The sequence below is a fragment of the Phoenix dactylifera genome, unplaced genomic scaffold, assembly GCF_009389715.1.
Source record: "Phoenix dactylifera cultivar Barhee BC4 unplaced genomic scaffold, palm_55x_up_171113_PBpolish2nd_filt_p 000143F, whole genome shotgun sequence".
Classification (NCBI taxonomy): Eukaryota; Viridiplantae; Streptophyta; class Magnoliopsida; order Arecales; family Arecaceae; genus Phoenix; species Phoenix dactylifera.
The window spans coordinates 335,258-356,148 of record NW_024067698.1 but is presented as its reverse complement, the minus strand read 5'-3'; the positions used below and the strand labels follow the sequence as shown (position 1 = coordinate 356,148).

The 20,891-nt window shown below is 35.5% G+C and overlaps 2 protein-coding genes across 8 annotated transcripts; one reads left to right on the top strand and one right to left on the bottom strand.

Annotated features, from left to right (window-relative positions):
* Positions 1-107: 107 nt before the first annotated feature.
* On the bottom strand, positions 108-20,636 carry LOC103722379 (enhancer of polycomb homolog 2-like). Of its 4 annotated transcripts, XR_005507293.1 has the most exons (13): positions 19,598-20,634; positions 17,761-17,890; positions 17,569-17,671; positions 16,478-16,601; positions 14,328-14,393; positions 14,059-14,097; positions 5,296-5,415; positions 5,091-5,138; positions 3,532-3,582; positions 3,365-3,433; positions 1,189-1,434; positions 672-1,054; positions 108-558 (listed from the first exon to the last, which is right to left on the bottom strand). XR_005507293.1 is itself a non-coding variant. In XM_039116853.1 (12 exons), the coding sequence occupies exons 1-12, from the start codon at positions 19,754-19,756 to the stop codon at positions 800-802; spliced, it is 1,401 nt and encodes a 466-aa protein (XP_038972781.1). In that variant the 5' UTR covers positions 19,757-20,636; the 3' UTR covers positions 108-799. The 4 variants fall into 4 exon arrangements, 3 of the variants coding, with proteins under 3 accessions (XP_038972781.1, XP_038972780.1, XP_038972782.1); XM_039116853.1 differs by having other exon boundaries at positions 108-1,054; positions 17,761-17,881; positions 19,598-20,636; XM_039116852.1 differs by having other exon boundaries at positions 108-1,054.
* Positions 5,885-11,431, top strand: LOC120104936 (L10-interacting MYB domain-containing protein-like). 4 transcript variants are annotated; one of them, XM_039116857.1, is made up of 4 exons: positions 5,885-6,860; positions 8,094-8,458; positions 8,546-10,187; positions 10,321-11,431. In XM_039116857.1, the coding sequence occupies exons 3-4, from the start codon at positions 9,341-9,343 to the stop codon at positions 10,782-10,784; spliced, it is 1,311 nt and encodes a 436-aa protein (XP_038972785.1). In that variant the 5' UTR covers positions 5,885-6,860; positions 8,094-8,458; positions 8,546-9,340; the 3' UTR covers positions 10,785-11,431. The 4 variants fall into 4 exon arrangements, with proteins under 4 accessions (XP_038972785.1, XP_038972783.1, XP_038972786.1 ...); XM_039116855.1 differs by having other exon boundaries at positions 8,091-8,458; XM_039116858.1 differs by lacking the exon at positions 8,094-8,458 and having other exon boundaries at positions 9,423-10,187.
* Positions 20,637-20,891: the final 255 nt, after the last annotated feature.

Sequence of the window (20,891 nt, the reverse complement as noted above, 5' to 3'; positions counted from 1 at the left end):
CCATTTTCTCTTACCAGTTTTCTACTTGCCCCTAGGTGGCTATACTCTCTAATACTTGAGAAAAATGACCCATATGATAGTAGCTGATTCATGCACAACCAACCAAATGTTACAAGGCAATATATATTGTGAAATAAAAAGAAAATACAACATCCTCTGTTTTTATTGGCAGGTGGGTCCCTCAGATGGCACTTCTTCTTTACCATAAATCACTCCCTGTGCTGGTTTTCTGATCAGAGGTGAATCCATGAATAGAGAAGATGAGGGAGGATGAACATAATTTAAACAATAATGAGCATGATATTGAATTTCAACTGTAATAACCCAAAAATGGGAGAATTGCTGGATAAATATTGTTGCGGCTTTTCCCACATGACGTGAAAAATTGTACAATGGTGTGGAGGCCAATGAAGGTCGCTGAACATGGCATGATATTGAATTGCAGCTATAATAACCCAAAAATGGGAGATTTTTTTTTTTGATAAATAATGCTGTGGTTTTTCGCCCATGATGTGAATAATTGTACAATGGTGTGGAGGCCAGTGGAATCGGCATGACCTGCATTAAAAAACAAACTTGCTAGAGTCATGCAAATATGCTGACCAAACCCATGCCAAGCCTTCGTGTCCCTGCAAAAATGCCCCAGCATGACCTTGAAGACAATCTTATACCTCAAGTTCTCCAGGCCCTGCCGCTGAGTCATCTCAGAAGCCAAATGGGACTCTTTCTGCCAGTATCCTTCTCAAATGAGTCAACCCTGCAGCTGAAGAATAGAAATGATACATGGCTGAACACTGACTCAACCATTTGGTTGGGGAGGTCTATTGTTTGGTGGGACATGAGGGGTGACTTCATTGCCAATTGGTGCTTGGAGGCGTGGATTCCATCGGTCAAAGATTATCCTCCCTCCTCGACCCATCCTCCCTTTGTAGCGGTAAGATGGTGCAACTGAACCGTTCTCTACAGGTGGATCCGGAGGCTGCACAATGCTGGCAGCAGCCAACTTATCTCGATCAAGAGGTCTTGTGAATAGCATAACAGGCTCATCTGGGTCCTGCATTAACACCACATCTCATCATCTGGATGTATCTCCAATTGAACTAAATCTAGTGGTGCTATGTGAAAAGAGGAAAAGCAGCTACATGTTAGTTTTGGTACTAGTAGATGATATGGCGGAAAATTAGATACCTTCTTGTGAAGCCATCCATGCAGTAAAGGTCTTCGTCTCATTTCTCGCTTCATTCGTCCTGTAGGGATCACAATCAGCCTGGAACCGGTGAAGGGTGGATTCTGCACTTCAGCTGACCGAGCATGTCGGTGACCATTTGTGGTGTCATCGGAGTCCATAAAGTCATCCTCGCTTGATCCAAATTTGCATGAATTTGGCAGGAAGCCAGATAATGCTAATCCATCTTCAACAATTTGTACCTCATGCTGAAAGCAGTGTGAAGGTTGTTTGTTAATAACCCAATCGCTAATTCAGATTTTCACAAAAAAATAATTTGTGGAGGAAACTTCTGACATAAAAAAGAGGCCTTCTACAACTACATCACAATAACAAGAGAATGCCTCCATAACTTTCGGCCTCTTGATTGGCGCACTGCATCGATATCCTCATGAATTCACTGAGTGCATGTCATGACAACAGTGACATTTCACAAGATTGGTTGGATGCCATTGATGAAAATTATTTTTGCTTGGTCATGAAATGGAAAACTATAGTAGGTGTGCCATACCCAAGAAAGATGCCTATACTCTTAGTAGCTATCTGTTAAACTACCAAACATACCAAGGTGCTGTTTGGGTGCATGGTTCCCCAGTCTGTGCGCTAACCACCTGGGTGGAAGGGACAAAGAATGGTAGGCAGGGGAGAAGTTGTCATGATAAATGGGGACTACAAATCCTACAATCCCAGGGTTTTAGGCTCTACAACCCCCTTCTCCCACCCATTTCTCCCACTCTCCACCTCCCCCCACAGTGATTCTCAACCTCATGGGGGATACAAGATGGATAAAAGAGGTGGGCATGCAGATAGACCCTAGCGCAGAGGTAAGTGATCTCATATGCCTACTTGGAGAGGCTCTGATTATCAGGGCACTAACCTAACGTGGTGAGTTGTATATGTTTGAAGACCCAAAACACTGAAGCACAAACATATCTTGCAGAAGTAATGAAGGCATTGGATCCATGAACAAATAGTCAAGGAGATCAAGAATACAATAACAGCACTTAGGACTTCAGCAGCATGCACCATTTAATCCAGCATTACCAGGTTTTTCTGATTTACCATTACAAATGCCATCCTTAAACTATCAATTATCAGATAAAAAACAAGGAAGGTGCCATGCCTAAAAATGTGTCATGAGATAACATCAACTTAATTAGGGCACGCAATTCCATCATGAATCCTGTTTGTTTACTCCACTTGTCTACCCAAAGTACTGCTACATGATGGAACCAGCTTGTTACTATCGTGTTGATTGATGCCATCCAGAAATGACATGAGCGAATCTTCCAGTGCCATCAAAAGTGAAAGGCAGATTGTAGTGCAGAATGTAATATTTGGAATATGAACTAAATGCTGATGCAATTCTGCACCTCACTCAAGCCTTGAGTCTCAACTCAATCTCACAAGCCAAACATGATAATCAAGAGAAGTCTTTCCATTGCATGGGTCCATAAGATTCCAATCTCTCAATGTTCTCGTAATTCAACTGCACTCGTAAAACTAAATAAAGGCACTCACAATCAGCACCTGGTGTCCTTTAGACCTTTTCAGATGTTATAAACCTCTTCCTTCCAAGAATCTTTGCAGTATTATTCCCTCACTCGGAATCAAAATTTACAGAGATGAGGAATTCCTGACCTTTTTTCTCCAAAAGGTAGTTGCATTCACTCACAATCAAATATTGCCAAGCTAAATCAACAAATAGCAGCTCCACCTAAAAATAATGATACAGCAAAACAAAGACCAAAAGCATAAAAGGTGAGCAAAAGATTCCAATTATATTTTGTTCATCAGCCACCATACAAATGTAAATCATGTTATCGACAATGAAGGATCAATAACAGAATACATGTATTAGCCCATATGAAATACTGCAGTTACTTTAGACTTCTTGACAGACAATATGGAACTATAGTCTTGGGAAATATGTATTATCATAAAACTAAAAATGAAACCCTAGTTCAGAAACAAGTGGCTGGGCACTAAAATTTCAACTCTTCAGCCATTGTCCATAAACTGTTTGTGATGAAAGTATTATTGTTGGAAGAAAATAAAAGAGGTGTTACTCTGTTACTTTAAACTATAAAGACCGATCAAATTGGAGAAAGCAAGAAAAATACACAAGAAGAGGTATACCTTATATTTGATTTGAATCCTTTGAAGGCTGACCTCACTCTCCATGACCTCTTGCTTCTTCTCTTCCCTCTACATACAAAAGTGTCATAGAGAAGCTGAATTTTGTGGGGTTGCATAATTAAAAGTTTATTAACTTGAGAACAGTAAATTAATAATTGAAACTAAACCTCAATCAAAGCCTCCAATACTGTCCTTGCATGATCCAAGTTGCACCTGACCTGAAGATTTAACTTTGAACATCAGAACTAATTAAATTTATTATATATTTATTTAATGCTATAAACATGTGCACAGATAGTGGATATCTTGATGATGAAAAATGCCAGTATTTGTGATGCTATTATTGGACATGAATGTTAATATCCAACCACTAGCACTGAAACTAAGAGAAATATAAAATATCAAAACAAGACCAATGAAAGAAATAATTGGAGATTATTTCAATCAATCAAAATTGCAACCATATGAAGAAATGATGGGTGTGCATCAAGATTACATTGCCCATATGAATATCTCTGTATGATTCTTCAAAGCATTAAAAGGTCTCATGCAAGTTCATGGTGCAACGAAATAAACAAATAAGTTATGAAAAGGAATCTGATATAAAAAATAAAGCAGCCAATTATTGGAGGCAAACACCTTGTTAAGAGGCATAGCTGGAAAATCATTATATTGTTCCATCACCTGAAATTTATTTTTCAATTAACAAATTATAATTTTCATAATTCCTTAAATGGAAATTTAGGAACTTTTAATTCTAGTTCTTATGTTGAGACCTAAAACATGATTGAAATTAAGCTACACAGCTTTGTTCCTTTTTTTTTTGATTCTCTTGATTCATTATAAGTTAAGCTGTAGAAAAGGTAGGCTGAAAGTCCAAGGTCATATGCCTTCTCTAATATTTTTATTTATTAACATGGTGTAGTTTTAGAAGTTTATTAAATAAATTCTGAAGAGTCATGAAATAATTGCAAGCTGACAGGAGTCCCTTTGAATTGAATAGACAATGTCTTAAATTTTTCATGATATTATGGTTTGTTCTGAAGTGATGAGATTTAACAGATTTTACAAGTCATAAACTGAACAATATATCTTTAGTGGTAGATTCTACACAGCTTTCTTCTTTGTCATGCCTTGCAAATACACCCACACAACATTTATATCAAGCAGGCATTGGTTGGGAAGCTGCATCTTTACCTCGTGATAAAAAACACAGATCAACACCAACATAAAGCACTGAAATTAGTGACTCATGATATCCTGACTAAGTTATAATAGGCAGTAGAATGACCAATTAAGCAGGCCATACTAGCTATAACAGTTACAGCTAAAATCAAGGTCTGCAATCTTGGTACCAGATACCATATCAGTACCTTATCGGTACTTTATCGGTTTGATACGGTACATCTCTATACCGAAATAGCTTTCTTACCAATTTTCTCAATTTTTATCTCGTTACATCTCAGTACGGACCGGTACACACTTCGGTACAGATGATACAGAGTTTGTACTAACTTGAATGTATGTTTCGTACCGATTTTCTCCCAGTACGGTACAACACGCCCCGTACAGGGCGATACAGGGTGGTATGGCAAACCTTGACTAAAATAAATCCACAATGTCAAAGACCAAAAGCAGCAACTAACTCATAAAGTAAAGGGTAAAAGTTCATGAGCAATATTGTCATTAAGCAATGTGCCACAAGAAGGAAAAAAGTAGTCTTCACCCGGCGAAGTTTTTCAAAGGATTGCACATTGTTCTCCCGCCTTTGCATCTGAACAAATTGAAAACATATTAGTGAAAAATGACCTCAAAACTCTTTTTTGGGGTTTAGTTTTGTGCATGTTAAATGGGAACATTTAGACGATACCACATGATTTCCTTGGAAATCAGTGAACATTGCAAATGAATATTTAAACTATGCTGCTTACCCTTCTTGCATGAAGCCGGTGAGCTTTTTCCCTTGGTCTAAATACATTGTATGGATTTGTATCATTAACTGGTGGAGGAGGCTGCAGAAGCACAAAAATGATGATGAGAAAAGTGGATTCCTGTTTTACCAGAAGAGTGAAAAAAAGATAAATTTCAATATTTGCTGAGAAAACAAATGAATTAGATAAATCATGGATGACATAACAGGCATGAAAACTAAGGGGCAACAAATTTAATAAAACATAGCGAATAAAGTAGAAAAATTCAAGAAGCAAACCTCAAAGAGAAAATTGGATACAAGCAAGGCCTTCAAGGCTAGAGTCAATATATTCATGCAGTAAAAATATGCTGGCAAAACAGGATGATGCTGCAGGAAGGTTACCTTCTCATGGAGATGGGCCTAGACTCTTAGGCCCTGTTTGGGGGAGCTTTTGGAGAGCCAAAAAGCACTTTTTGGCCCTCCAAAAGTACTTTTGGGGAAAAAAGTGTGTTTGGTAAAATTTCCAAGAAGCTGTTTCAGCTTTTGCGGGAAGCTGAAAACAGCTTTTTGGCAGAAGCTCCAATTTGGAGCTTTTGGAAGGAAGCTGTTTCAGCTTTTTCGGAAAGCTCTATTTTTGACAAAAATGCCCCCATTAAAATCTAATAATTACATAGCTTGCCCCTTTATAAACCTAAAAAATCTGGTTGAGCCAAGAACCCTAGCCGTCAGAGTTCTTTCCGTAAGAGAAGGTATTTTTTTTTTAATTTTTGTATGCATTCCTTGAACAACATTTTAGAATAAAAAAAATTTAATCCTTCTCTGCACCTTTCAAAATCAATGTGTTGTTTTTTTTTTTTTTAATCATCACCTCGCGGCCCGTCCTCCTCGATTATGGACCACGAAGAACCACCCCTGGACCACGGCATCGCGGTCCAGGCTGTAGCCGCGACACCGTGGACCGCAGCATTGCGGTCCACGATGCCTCCTCTCTCGCGGTCCACGGGTGAGACAGAGGGAGGATCTCTCTCTGTTACAGAGAGATCCTCGGTCCATGCTCAAGCCGCGACACCGTGGACCGCACCACCACGGTCCACGGTGCCTCCCCTTACAGAGAGAGAGGATCTCTCTCTGTTACAGAGAGAGAGGATCTCTCTGTAACAGAGAGAGAGGATCTCTCTCTATAACACAGAGAGATCCTCTCTCTGTACGCTTAATGATCTCGCGGTCCACGGTGGACCGCGAGATCCTCCCTCTGTTGCAGGGAGGGAGTTCTGGTGGACGGCGAGCTCTTTTCCCTCTCTGTTACAGAGGGAGAGAGAGAGAGAACAGAGAGAGAAATCTCTGTTACAGAGAGAGATTTCCCTCTATGGTTCGGGTGGACCAAATTTTTCCTCTCTCTTCGGGTGGACCAAGTTTTTCCTCTCTCTGTTACAGAGAGAAAGATAGATTTGTATTTAGAATTTTAATGGAGTTTGGTAATATTATTGTTGCCTTCTAACTTATGATTGGATCATTTTCTGTCAGGTACTATCACCTAGTGGCTCAGAAATTTGCAATCTCCATTGCACTTTGAAGCTTTAAGAAGTAAGAATACTCCTTTTATTCTTAATTAGCCAAAATATTTTATGCTTATACTTTTGACTTAAAGTCCAAATTACTACTTACATTGTCATTCTTCAACAAAATTCACTGCTAGTGATTCCAAGAATGGACATTTGATGAATATTGAAGCATGTTTTAATTAAAAGATCTTACACCTTATTGTCATTTTAGTGGTGCATACTATTGTTACTAATACTTCCAATATTGCCAAGAAGATATTGGGTACTCAACATCGTATTTGGCTAATATTGGGAACTTGACAATGTAATATGTTTTGGCCTGAGCGTAGTTAGTGCAAGCAACAAAGTGCAGTTAGGCACAGGTTTATAGTGCAGTTAGGCACAGGTTTTCTAATTTAGTGAAATAGTTTACTGATGCCATCCCTCTCATTCATCTCGATCGTAATTATGAGACATGCCCCCTGGACCTTATTAATCTGACAAATAATGTGCATACAACGTAACCATTACATGATTCAAACTTTAGTCTTCATGATCCGAGCATTGGGAATTTCCAAACAATCTCACAATTTTTTTAAGAGAAATCTCGGTGCGCTATTACTTTTATTCCTTCAGAAATAATCAATTTTCATATTTATTACAGAATCATATGAGCATGTTCTGAGAGCTAAAAGGAAAGAACCTGTAGGTGCTAATGGATTTACAATATAAAATCGAGATACTGGAGATAAATAAGGTAATAAATGTTCCTATTAATCTGATCTTATTTCCAATAGAAAGAGAGTCCTACAAGATCTGGAAGTTGAAATTTAAAAAGAAAGGAGATCATGGTACGTAGGCAAAATTTTCCTGAGATCATGGAAAAAATGCTGCTACCTAGTTAGGAATGGGAAGAGTAAGTTTATACATGGTAATGGCAATTTCTTTATTTAGTATCATAATAGCCATCCATCAAATCCTTGATTCTATCAAATAATTGACATTCATTAGACATAGAGTTCTATTAAGAAGACTAGCTTGACCAAAAATGGTCAAGAACATAGACGAAACCAGTAAAGCCTGAGATCCATTTAAGAACTGTGCAAGCTGGTGAAAATGCTTATAGTTCTATCAAATAATTGCCTCTTATTGCATGCCTTGTCTAATATCTCATTGTTTTTCTAATATGCTTTACAAGGTGTTTTATTCATATGGATGAAATCATGACTTATGATTGACAAAATGTTTCATGTCTTTGTTGTTGCATTGTAAGAAGAACAAATGTCTAAGAAGAGCCAACATACCCTTGCTGGTCCATCAACCCAAGATGAGAAGAAGAGGAAGGCCATTTGGAATGAAAAATTGATAGAGGAGTTTATCGATATATGTATTGGTGAAGTTGAAGCTGGTAATCGCCCAGGAACACATTTCAATAGGTTAGGGTGGGCCAATATAATTAAGAAATTCAATGAGAAGACTGGAAATCAATATGACTACAAAAAATTTAAAAATAAGTGGGATAACCTGAAAGCAAATTAGAGCATTTGGATGAAATTGGTGGGAAAGGAAACAGGACTTGGATGGGATCCTGTTAGAAATACAATAGATGCACCAGATGCATGGTGGGAAAAAAAATTGCAGGTACACGTGCCACTAGTTTAATATTTGTAAGATTTTTTATACTAACCTATAAACTACTATTGACAACTATATATTGTTAACTTGCAGGAGATTCCTGATGCAGCTAAGTTTCGAGAACGTGGTCTACAACATGCCATAAAATTGGATAGGTTATTTAGAGGTACTAGTGCCACTGGGGAGGGGGCCTGGGCACCAGCTTTACTGGTGCAGGAGGATGTTGAGGACACAATTGAAGTATATGAGAGGTTGGATGGGGTTAATAATGATACATTTGAGGGCTTAGGTGACTCAGATGAGGACCATCATATGATTGAGTATAAAATTGATGATGTTCCCACTGATAATTTTAATGTTAACCTTACTCTTGCATCTGATGCTATCCAAGAGAGAGGAAAGAAAAGAGTTAGCTCTACTTTGCATGATAAGAAATGCAAGAAGGTTGGGGGTGCTGCACAACTATCTCAGCAATTGAGTCGTCTTATTGATGCAGTGGAGAAGAAAAGTACAGTGCCATCCAAGATGATTGATAAACCTGGACGTAGTATCGATGAGGTGATGGACGTAGTGCATATGATGTCTGAGATGGTAGCACAACCTGAACTGCTTTTGATTGCTGCTGAGGTGCTCCTTAAAAGAGAACATCGAGAGATGTTTATGGCACTCCGAGATACCAATCTTCGAATTGAATGGCTCAAGCGAATGTCAAACTTACATAAGTAGTTGTTGACGTACTATTATGGCAATATGTTTTGTAGTTTTAATTATGAACTTCTATTATAGAATGATGATGGACTATATGTATTTGTGGTATCTCTTGGATAATGTATCGTGGATGCTATTGATTTTATGGATATTATAGATGTTATGATTTTGTGATATTATATGTATTTGCATTATATGTTTATATATCATTTGTTTTATTTGCTACAGATGTTTTATTTTTTGCATAATATGTTTTCTACAGGTATGGGCAGCATTGACAATAGTTCTGAGGAGAATTATTCCAGTGAAGATGAGATAGTTGATGATGATAATTATAATATTCTACTAACTGCAACTGTTGGTATGGTTACTGAATATTACACAAAATATATTGAAAAGGAGCCTTGTAGGACCTCTTATCAAACCGGATACAAGTTTGTATCAGAAATTTTACATGGCAATCCATATAGATGCCAACAACAATTTCAAATGGAAAAACATGTATTTATTAATCTGTGCATGGAATTGAAAATCAAATATGGTTTAAAGGCTTCTAGATATATTCCTGTTGAGGAGCTGGTGTCTATGTTTTTGATGATTCTAGGACATGGGTTTGGGAATAGGATGGTTCAAGAAAGATTTCAACATTCCGGAGAAACAGTTAGTAGATATTTCACCCATGTTTTAAATGCTGTTTTAAGGATGTCCAAGGATATTATTAGCCCGCTGGATAAAGAGTTCAAAAATATTCCAAGTAAAATCCGCGATGATCATCGTTGGTGGCCTTATTTTAAGGACTGCATTGGAGCAATTGATGGCACCCATATACCAGTGAAAATTTCTCCATCCAAACAAGTACCATATATTGGCCGAAAAGGGATTCCTACACAAAATGTTATGGCTTGTTGTGATTTTGATATGCGTTTCACTTTTGTTTGTGCTGGATGGGAAGGTACTGCTCATGATACTCGTATTTTTTTAGATGCTATACACAAAAAAGAGCTCCAATTTCCACACCCACCTAGAGGTATGCATTTTAATTAAATATATTATAATATAGACGTATGCATATTAATTAAATATATTATGATCGCAAGTATACTTTTTTAACTTTCATTAAATATATTAAAATACTAACTCATATATATATATATATGCAGGTAAATATTATTTGGTGGATGCAGGATATCCTCACATGTTGGGATATATGGGGCCTTACAAAGGGGAGAGGTATCATTTACCAGATTTTCGACGTGGAAGTCAACCAAAGGGTATGCATGAAATCTTTAATCATGCACATTCCTCCCTGAGATGCACTATTGAGAGGACATTCGGATGCTGGAAAAGTAGATGGAGAATGTTGAGTACCATGCCCAACTTTTCTTATCATAAACAAGTCCAAATTGTGGTGGCTTCCATGGCTATTCATAATTTTATTAGAAATCATGCAATCAAAGATTTGGAGTTTCAGCCTTATGATGATAATGAGGATCTACTCCCTTCTGATTGTTTAGAGATTAATGAACCACAGGAAGAACTGAGTGCAGAGCAAAGCCAAATATTGGGTAACCGTAAGATGGATATTCTGCGTGATCATATTGCTTCTCAACTTATAGCTCGTTGACTTCTGAGTGCAGTGCAATTCCACATGTTGTTTTATTTTGTATTTGACCAAACATGAATGTTCGTTGTATTTTTGTTGCTACTACGTCAACAATGTAAAAAAGTATGAACAAGATAAAGTTAGAGAGGATGGATATTAACTATGTGCAATCCTTGATTAACTATGTGCTAAGATATATGTATACCATGCTAGATTAATTGTGTCCAATCCTTAATTGTGTGTTAGAAAGGCTAAACTGTGTGCCAGGCTATATGAAGTATATTCCAAGCCTTATTAAAGTATGCACGTAGAATATGCTAAATAATTTTTCATCTATGTGATTCTCGTCTAAACATCTAGTAATCATTTAATCAATTTTATCACCTAACTAGAAAAATTGTTAGAGAGATACCATAATACGTTATCACCTACTATAAATATAATATTATAATACGTTATATCATAATACATTAATATGTTATGTTAAATAATTTAATATTATGTTATATTATGAAAAATTAATTTATACTAATAATTATAATATTTTATACCTTTATTATTGTATTATACTATAAATATTATATTATATTATATTACATTATAATACATTAATATGTTATTTTAAATAATTTAATATTATGTTATATTATGAAAAATTAATTTATACTAATAATTAAAATATTTTATACCTTTATTATTGTATTATACTATAAATATTATATTATATTACATTACATTATAATACATTAATATGTTATTTTAAATAATTTAATATTATGTTATTTAATGAAAAATTAATTTATACTAATAATTATAATATTTTATACCTTTATTATTGTATTATACTATAAATATTATATTATATTACATTACATTATAATACATTAATATGTTATTTTAAATAATTTAATATTATGTTATATTATGAGAAATTAATTTATACTAATAATTATAATATTTTATACCTTTATTATTGTATTATACTATAAATATTATATTATATTACATTACATTATAATACATTAATATATTATTTTAAATAATTTAATATTATGTTATATTATGGAAAATTAATTAATACTAATAATTATAATATTTTATACCTTTATTATTGTATTATACTATAAATATTATATTATATTACATTACATTATAATACATTAATATATTATTTTAAATAATTTAATATTATGTTATATTATGGAAAATTAATTAATACTAATAATTATAATATTTTATACCTTTATTATTGTATTATACTATAAATATTATATTATATTATCTTACATTACATTATAATACATTAATATGTTATTTTAAATAATTTAATATTATGTTATATTATGAGAAATTAATTTATACTAATAATTATAATATTTTATACTTTTATTATTGTATTATACTATAAATATAATATAAATTACATTATATCATAATACATTAATATGTTATGTTAAATAATTTAATATTATGTTATATTACCAAATATTAATTTACTCTAATAATTATATTACTATTATGCTATATTAACATAACATTATTTTATATTACAATAATATTATACTATATCGTATATTTATGTATTAATTTATGTTATGTTTTATTATGTTCTGTTGTATAATACTATGCAATGTCCTTTATGGTAATTTTGTCATACAAAAGTACTTTCTCAGTTTGTTTACCAAACACAAAACAAAGTACCACAGCACTTTACGAATGTAGTTACCAAACAACAAACAGCTTTTTATAACAGCTCTACTTCAGACAGCTCTACTTCCAACAGCTCTACTTCCAACAGCTCTACTGCCAACAGCTCCCCCAAACAGGGCCTTAGTTAGCACCATGAAAAAAAACTGAACTAATCATATTGATCAATGATAAAGGAAAAGGAAAAGGTATATCCAGTATACAGCTCAAGAAAAGAAGCAAAATGCCAGAAATTGGCATGGCAGAGACTATTAGTGTTTGGCAGTTCTCTATTCACAGAGACAACAGATTGACCAAGTACACTTCTGTGAAACATCTGAAATCAAAGATTGTTGAGGAGATTGTACTATAATTATTAAAAGCAGAAGGTAATGTATCAGCTTTTCTTTTATTGCAGGTCAATAATTATGTAGCAACTAACTTGATGTTTTTCAATGCTTCCTAATGGCCTTTTTCTAAATGCTTAGAAACATATCTCATCCTGGTATGGCTCTAAAGTAGAAAAATCAACTAGAAATGGGAACAAGGAATGATGAAACTACAACTGTCATAACTGATAGCATAGCCACCCAGAGATCACTTAGTTATGCTGTCTACAGAAACAAAGTAGATGATACTGGAAGCAACAGGTTTGTTTTCACATAACTAATAGTGGTCATAACAAAAACTACATAGCTGGTATTTAAGGCAACAAATAATATTCGGTAGGGAATGACTGCACCCATCAGAAACAGTAAACCTGAAATCCTTGAAAAATTTCTTAACAGACACTTCTTTAATAATTTAATGAATCATCCTATTTTCTTCTAAAATTTATTTAATACAATAATACTGCTTTTTCAAATCTAGTTTATCTACTGCAATTTCCTACATATAATTTTTATTATCCATTTTGATTGGAAATGTGAACTTTCCTTATCACAGAAACTCATCAAATGACATGATCTTGGGACTGTTTTAGGTATGTTCTCTATAAGGAGAAATTCAAAACCTTCAGCATGTTCAGAGAGCTCCTCCTTTTTTTAAAATTTCTTCCCATTTTCTTGATATTTTAGGTAACTGCTAAACTAAAATCAGATTTAAGATACCTCCTGCTTAATATGTAAGAGCAGGGTTGAATCTTTCTGTAAATACAGCATCAACAAACATGCCTCAGTTGACCTAAGACCTTCTATATTCTTCGTGTAGAGAAAGTAAGTTGACCACCTACCATTTTTTAATTTCATTTTAATATTTTAGCACCTTAACTTGCAATAACTTTTCGAATATTAAAGACTGCACTCTTTGCCTTCAGAGAGTATAAAGCGAACAGCTAATAAGAACATTGAAAAAATATGAAACATAAACCAATACAGAAGTTTGTCACCAAACACATGGAATATACGATTGATTCATATTTAAGATCACATGGCCGCTACTGCACCAAATGCAACAAAAATCTTAAGAGAACAGGTGTCCTCCCTCGATGCATAAGATGGTCTACAAAATTTCACTTCCTCAACATGGTAATCAAATATAAATGAATGAGATGCTAAAGGTCACACCAAAGTAACAATATTATTCTGTTATTTATAAGGTTGGTACTGACCTGCAAGTGCCGCAGAATAGGTTTTTGCCATCGCTCTCGCTGATAAAAGATAATAAAGCATGCATAAGAATACAGGCTACAACAAAAACAACGCATTGTAGCAAAATCAGTATATGTAATTCATGCATAACGTCACGCTACATTCGAAAATAATCCACCGCAGTGTCAGCAAATATGACAAAAATTTACCATGAAAAAATAATGTTCACAGTACATGCTATGGCAAAGAATGGGATGAGCTAATCACCTTACAGGACAATGAAACATACCTTTGCTCTCCAATAATTGTATACAGACCGGAGAACTGCAAATCTTACAGACTGGGCTTGCAAGCTCTGCAACATGAGGCAACTTTAAAATCATTACATCAGGAAGATCTCAATGCCTGAACACTTGAAGTGTTATGATTAATAACAAACTGTCCTAACAAAAAAAAAGAAACAGAGCAAGCTCTGCACCAAAAAAGCTTGATATTGCTCTGCAACTTAATACTGTTGCTAGTGCATGTTAAAAATGAAGGTCAGGAGGTAATAATAATTAAATAAAGATGAAGATCAGATGAAGGAAAATCATAGGATTAAGGCTTTCAGTGGGTGGGATTGCCCTATGTTTTTTATAAAATCAAAAAGAAAAGAAATGAATAGAGAAATGGAAGATAGTTTTGGTTTGCCCCATGCAATGCAATCTGCAAGGGTATCACATTAAAGGTTTTGGCCTAGAGATTGTCATTTAAAAAGATTTCAGATGAATGAAGCTTGCACATGCCTTTTTGACAACCACAAGTTCATGCCACACTAGGAGTGGCCATATTTCATCATATTATCATCCTAGCTTTTCTTCCATTGAAATAGGGTCTGATATGGAACAGATCTCTAAGTTGAGTAGGTTCCATGAAACAGTTTGAGTTAATTTTGGTGACCGATTGGCAAAAAAAACAAGATAAATGTAAATTAAGTATAATACAGCAAGGAAAAGGCAAATTGTGCGTAAATAATTACACAAAGAAAGACACTAGTTACCTCTGGCCTTTTTATTTATTCATTTTGTTTTTTCCTGAGTGGTATGAGGATTTGAAGGAATGGAATAGAGAAATGCATGTTAAATGTACCTATAATGGTGTTCAATTATCGGAAACAGAATTTCCCAAAGATTGGTTAACAGACGGTATTCAGATAAAGATTCTATTTCCTTTCTATCTTAATCATTGGCCAAGATATGAAATATGATCTCATCATAGAGATCCAATGAGAAAAAAAAAAGAAAAAAGAAAGAAAAATTTTGTTTTCAATAATTTGGGAAATGGAGATTGTGTAGAATTCCAACACAAGGCAAGCTTGGGCAACAAAGGCGGCTGCAACCTACAAGGCCAAATGATGCTAGACCTACACTAAGTTGCAATTTAAGCTCTTGGAAATCAGGTGCAACCATCTTAAGTCCCCCTACAGTTGGAAAGAGTGTAGACCAAGAGGAAAAGAGGACAACATTTGAAATAGGTAATTATGTTCAACTTTGAGGTACAAACTATAACTATGCACCAATAAGTCAAACATTGCACCCAAACTGAAGTAGCTAAAATACATGCTAAAGGAAATCCCATCACGAAACCAATAGAGAGGAGAGGGGGGAAATAAAATGTACACTACTTCAACTTTACCTCCAATTCATGAAGATTACTAACTTCACAATTCTAGTTGATGAATAAAACTGATGTTTCTTCAACAAAAAAGAATAATATGCTGAGATAGATACTGTTGAATATACAAGTCATCCATCAAATGAACCTAAACAGTGGGCATGAAAGGCCCCACTCAAAACAGTGAAGCCTCCCTACAGATACACTATATGATTGTGTAGAGTGAAATTACACATCTCTAAGACATTTATTTGCTTCCCCTTTCTGAGTTCCCGTGCTTATTCGAGGACTTACTTGCATTGCACATGACAAAGACTCATCAATTTTAATACTTTACTAAGTGTTCTGTTTGAGCAATTTAGAACTACAGACTAGAAAATTTGGTTTATATAGATACACCTTTGTTTTGAAAATAAACCTCAATCAATTTTAGAAAGGCACCGACTAGATGCAGTTTATTTGCTACAAACAGGAACATATTTATGACAGAGAGAAGCATCAAAAGTTGACAGGCTTCACTATTGGTCCATGATAGAAAGCATGTACCATAGATAGTACCAATATGATTTAACCAGCTATCAGACACATCGAGGACTGAGTAAAAAGAATTCAAAGATGTGTAACCATAATAATTTCTATTTTGTACAGTTAAGGCCTGCTAATAACAAATATGGATGGTCATATTTTTTACCAAATATATATATATATATATATATATATATATATATATATATGGTCATATACATGAATATTAAATGGTTACTCCATAAATGATCCAAAAAGTACCTCAGCCGCAGAATCTAGCTGTAAAAGAACAGGAACGGGAGAACCAAAAGTAGGAGCCATGATTCCTGCTCTTTCTCGAGTTTTATGATCCAAAACCTCCAATTTAAACAATAAAATCTCAAACCTGGATTCATAAACATATGTGAATAACTATGAGCATCAAGAAGATGTGAGTATGCAATGTGAAATAGATACATGAAATTTTTTCATGTGTTTTTAAATAAACAATCGTTAGCATATTGCGAGGCAAATATTGACTTTGCCTTTAATTTTTGGGAATCCACACAGTTCTGGAAACAGACTGCAATGCTAATGTTTAGAGAGTAACATAATGCTCCATATAATTCTGATAAAAGACCGCAAAGCTTGCACAAAGACAATGATGTTTAAGTTTTTTTCCAGAATTATACATCTCATCTCTAAACTGCATGATTTTGGTGCATTCAGGATGCCTTATCACTGCATTTAAATTGTGAGTTTTAAAATATGCTCTGTATGCAAAAACACCAATTATATTTGGTAAAATTATCACTCATTTATAGACATGAAGAAAATAGTTACATCTCTGTGACAAAGAAATTTCAAGAAACCTCACACTGCAATGGCATTTAGACACTATAACTGAGAGACCACCAAAGCATTCTTTCCACAATTTGATAAAGACATCCAAACACATCCATTGATATCAGCAAATCATATTGAAGCATTCAACATAGACACACGTCTAACAAATAGGCGCACAAAAGCTTATCGATCACCATGTCACCTTTGGAGTACAAAAAAGCATCATTTCGTTGATTTAATATTTTCTCCAACCCAATATATGTTACATTATTTTTTTTAAAAAAAGGTTCTTTTTCACTTTTAACTTTATGTTGGACGCTGGCTGGTGTTTACACAGGAAATATGATTTTATTAAGATATCACTGCTTAAACTTAGAGACTTCCCTCCCTCATCTTATTTCTTGCTCAACTGTTAACTACTTCGTACAGAATGTTACAGTAAAAAACAAACGATCAAAGAGCCAGATCGGATAGTGGTTTATTGTTATGAATACAGAACTTTGGTCAACTAAGAGTTCTGAATATACCTTTCAGGTGCAAGGATTTTCTTTTCATTGTTGAACTGTTGAAGCCAATCTTCATCCTCATTGTCCAGGTCATAATCAACAAACTCCCAGTTCTCCACCCTGGCTGCAAGGATGAAGCAACTCCCAAATACAATTAGCACAACTATAAACAATGGAACGATATTTACCATTTGAAGCATGTTAGTAACAAACCTCCTCTTCCACGTAAATATGATGGAGGCTGTGTGAAAGTGCGAGAGTAGTCTCTTTCGTATGTATTTACCACCTTGAATTGTGGAGTAGGTATCTCGGAGGAACTTTTCTTGATAGAATTCTGGTGCACCTAGAAGATAAGTCATTATTCTCATCAAACATGTAATCAATTATAGAAAAGTCTAAATGCTTGTGCTTTTTTTACTGTGTGATTCTACATATGCTCACATTCTCAAACAGAAGTGAACCATGCACTCAGAATTTCTAAACATGGCATTTGTGCAAATAAAGGACTTATTGACTCCCGCATATTCCTCCACAACCAGAAAGATTTCCTTCCAAGAAGGTGTGATGGAAACTATATGAACAGAGAAGACCACAGAAGGTCTAAACAATATATATTAAAAAAAAGGAATGCCAAAAGAAAAAAAAAAGGAATGGCAAAGGAAAAAAAAAAGGAATGGCAAAATAAAACAAAAACATTCTCCACTCAAAGCATCATATTTGGAAAGGCTAATGACATATACAACTTATGGCCATTTTTAGCATCGAGCCCACTAATAAAGAAATAAAGAAGAAAGAAAGAAATTTTATCCTTAATCTGGTGGGTTTGGCTTAGATCTGCTGCAAAGCAGAAGCCGAGTTTTCGTTAGGGGTCCACCTGCAATACATGAACTTTGAGATCCGTGTTTGACAAGATGTGCTCAGCCTAGCACTGAAAAGTTATCGTGGAACAGTGGGCGACTCTAGATAATTCTAAAAGTCCACTGTCTATTGCAGGTAGGCCCTGATCAGAAACTCAGTGTCCACTTGGCAGCAGACCTAAACTGCACCCTTCTCTTGTTAGTTAAAAATAATAGGTCTCGACAAGAAGTAATAAGCTAGTTAACATATAATCAGACAGCTGTATAAAGTTAAATACTACTTCTCTTCCAGCCAGTTGCAAAAATATGTCAGTAACTATGAAATGGAAATGGATCCTAGTCAGATAGCAGTATAAAGTTAAATAATACTGTCATAAAGGACCAGTAAAAAAAGTTCATCTGAATACAACTGTGGCTTCATTTAAAAATGATGGAGAGCGAGAATACAACAAATGATTCTTAAATTTGGGTCATATTAAGACATGGCACTTTGCTTCTCCCAAGACTCACTTTTGTTCATGGACTTAGAAAACTCTTTCAGGGATATGACACTTGTCAGTTCACCAAAGGTGTTTGCAAGTCTCCAAGAAGTTTATTTGCCTTTTTCCCACTTCTATAGTGAGGCAATGATCAGATGCAGTTTCTGAATTTCCAGAGAAGTAGAAAGTAACTAAACAGGGGCCTAGTTAAAGCTGCAAAAAGAGATCGGTGTGAGAATTTAATCAAGTCTATAGAAAGAGCTCCCTTAAGCATTTCCTAGCCATATAATGTGATTGTGGTGGTGTCACTCCTATCAATGATTTAATGCAATAAGAGCAAAAGAACCATCATTAACAAACTCCCCAGTATCCCAGGTGTCTGCAAGGCTACAAGGGCATTTGGGCAAACCGGCCCTCAGGCATCCCATTTCAAAGTCTCAATCACCAACAGGAAAAGATATTGCTTTCTACTAATAGAATATGTCTATCCAACCAATAGAAGCAATCGAAAGAGTAATCACTAATATGACCAGAATTATGCATGTCAAATAAAGAAGCACCTGAATTCCAGCCAAATGTGCAACTTCATGTATGTAACTCACTTGCTAGCATGCTTAGTATGCCATAGGAACAACAGAAGCAGCATGAAGAACCTAAAGGAGATCAATTCAAGCTCGGTTGCCATTTAAGACATCAAATTTCAATCCACATTACCTCATTGTCAGCTTCAGTGGAAAGCCGGAGCAACTGGGAGTTGCGGGTAGACGCAGCAGTGCTCGGTGCCTCATCGTCCTCAAAGTCCTGGACAGATTTGAGGATTGGGAGCTTCTTGTGGATGTCAAGGGGACGAGGCCTGAACGACAACCTACTCATGTCCGCTCATCTCCCGTCCAATAATCCACTCACTCCTCCCCTGCTCATGCCACCACCTCCAATGCCGAATCACAAACTCAGAACCAAACACCAGCGAGCAATTCAACACTCCAAAGTTACTAACAAACCCGGCTGAAATTAATACAAAGCTCGAAAGCTACTCAAAAAGCTGACGACCTCAGCATTCGGCTCCCTACCCCAGAGTGCAGAGCATGTAGCTTCCACAAAACACCACCCAATTCAACAAACGAATGGAGAAGTAAACCTATTAAGCCCAAGCTAAGAAATTTATGCCCAATTCCTCAAACGGTTGAAGAAGGCCTAAAAAATGCGAGCTATCCCCTGTTCGGGGATGCCCTAGTTTTGAGGAAAAAAACCGAGGACAAACCGCGCAACGGACGGGTTTTTCAAATTTTCGACTCAAATACCCATCCCAATCCCGAAAACGAATCGTGAAGAAGAAATAACGAATCCCTCGCACCAAATTGGGGTATTTCTAACCAAGCCAGCCCGAATCGAGGGATTTAGGGCACGGGGTCTGGCAGGGAGTGATTCAGCGTTCTAGGGATCGGAGAACCGAGAAGAAAATATTAAGTCGATAAAAAAGAGAGAGAGAGAGAGAGAAATAAGGGGAGGAGGACGAGAATTTCTAGTGTTTTGAGTTGCTAGGGTTTTGAAATGAGGGGAAAAGGAGGGAAGCGAAGCGGGGAAGAGCAGTGAGAAAAGGGAGTGGTGTTCTTGGGGGACCTCTCTCTTCGATGTCTCGACTACGAGAGATCTACGGCTGCGATACGAGTATCTACGCTGGCGAATTACAAGGATCGTAGGGCTGAGAAGGGCTCGATGGACAATGTATAGAGAGTTGATATTGGAGTACAACGATGGAAGAGAGATGGGTAATAAATATATAGAGGATTTGTTTTCTCCAGTTCTTTTCATAGCATTCCTCTTCAGTCTCGCTTATCGATGAAGATACTGCTCTGCTTTCGTTTTTTGAGAAATAAAGTTTGCTTATTTTGAAGACAATGCAAAGTAGAGTTTTTATTTACTGTCTTTTTCCAAGTTAATCTTCTACACGTATATAAAGGATATTCTTGAATATTTTTGTAGAATATTGATGAAGCTAAATATGAAC

Coding starts and splice junctions, on each gene's coding strand:
- LOC120104936 (XM_039116857.1), top strand. CDS start 9,341: ATGTATTTGCATTATATGTTTATATATCATTTGTTTTATTTGCTACAG. Junction 10,188..10,320: donor ATTTCCACACCCACCTAGAG/GTATGCATTTTA, acceptor ATATATATGCAG/GTAAATATTATTTGGTGGAT.
- LOC103722379 (XM_039116852.1), bottom strand. CDS start 19,756: ATGAGTAGGTTGTCGTTCAGGCCTCGTCCCCTTGACATCCACAAGAAG. Junction 3,434..3,531: donor TATTGGAGGCTTTGATTGAG/GTTTAGTTTCAA, acceptor TTTTGTATGTAG/AGGGAAGAGAAGAAGCAAGA. Junction 1,055..1,188: donor ATGGATGGCTTCACAAGAAG/GTATCTAATTTT, acceptor GTGTTAATGCAG/GACCCAGATGAGCCTGTTAT.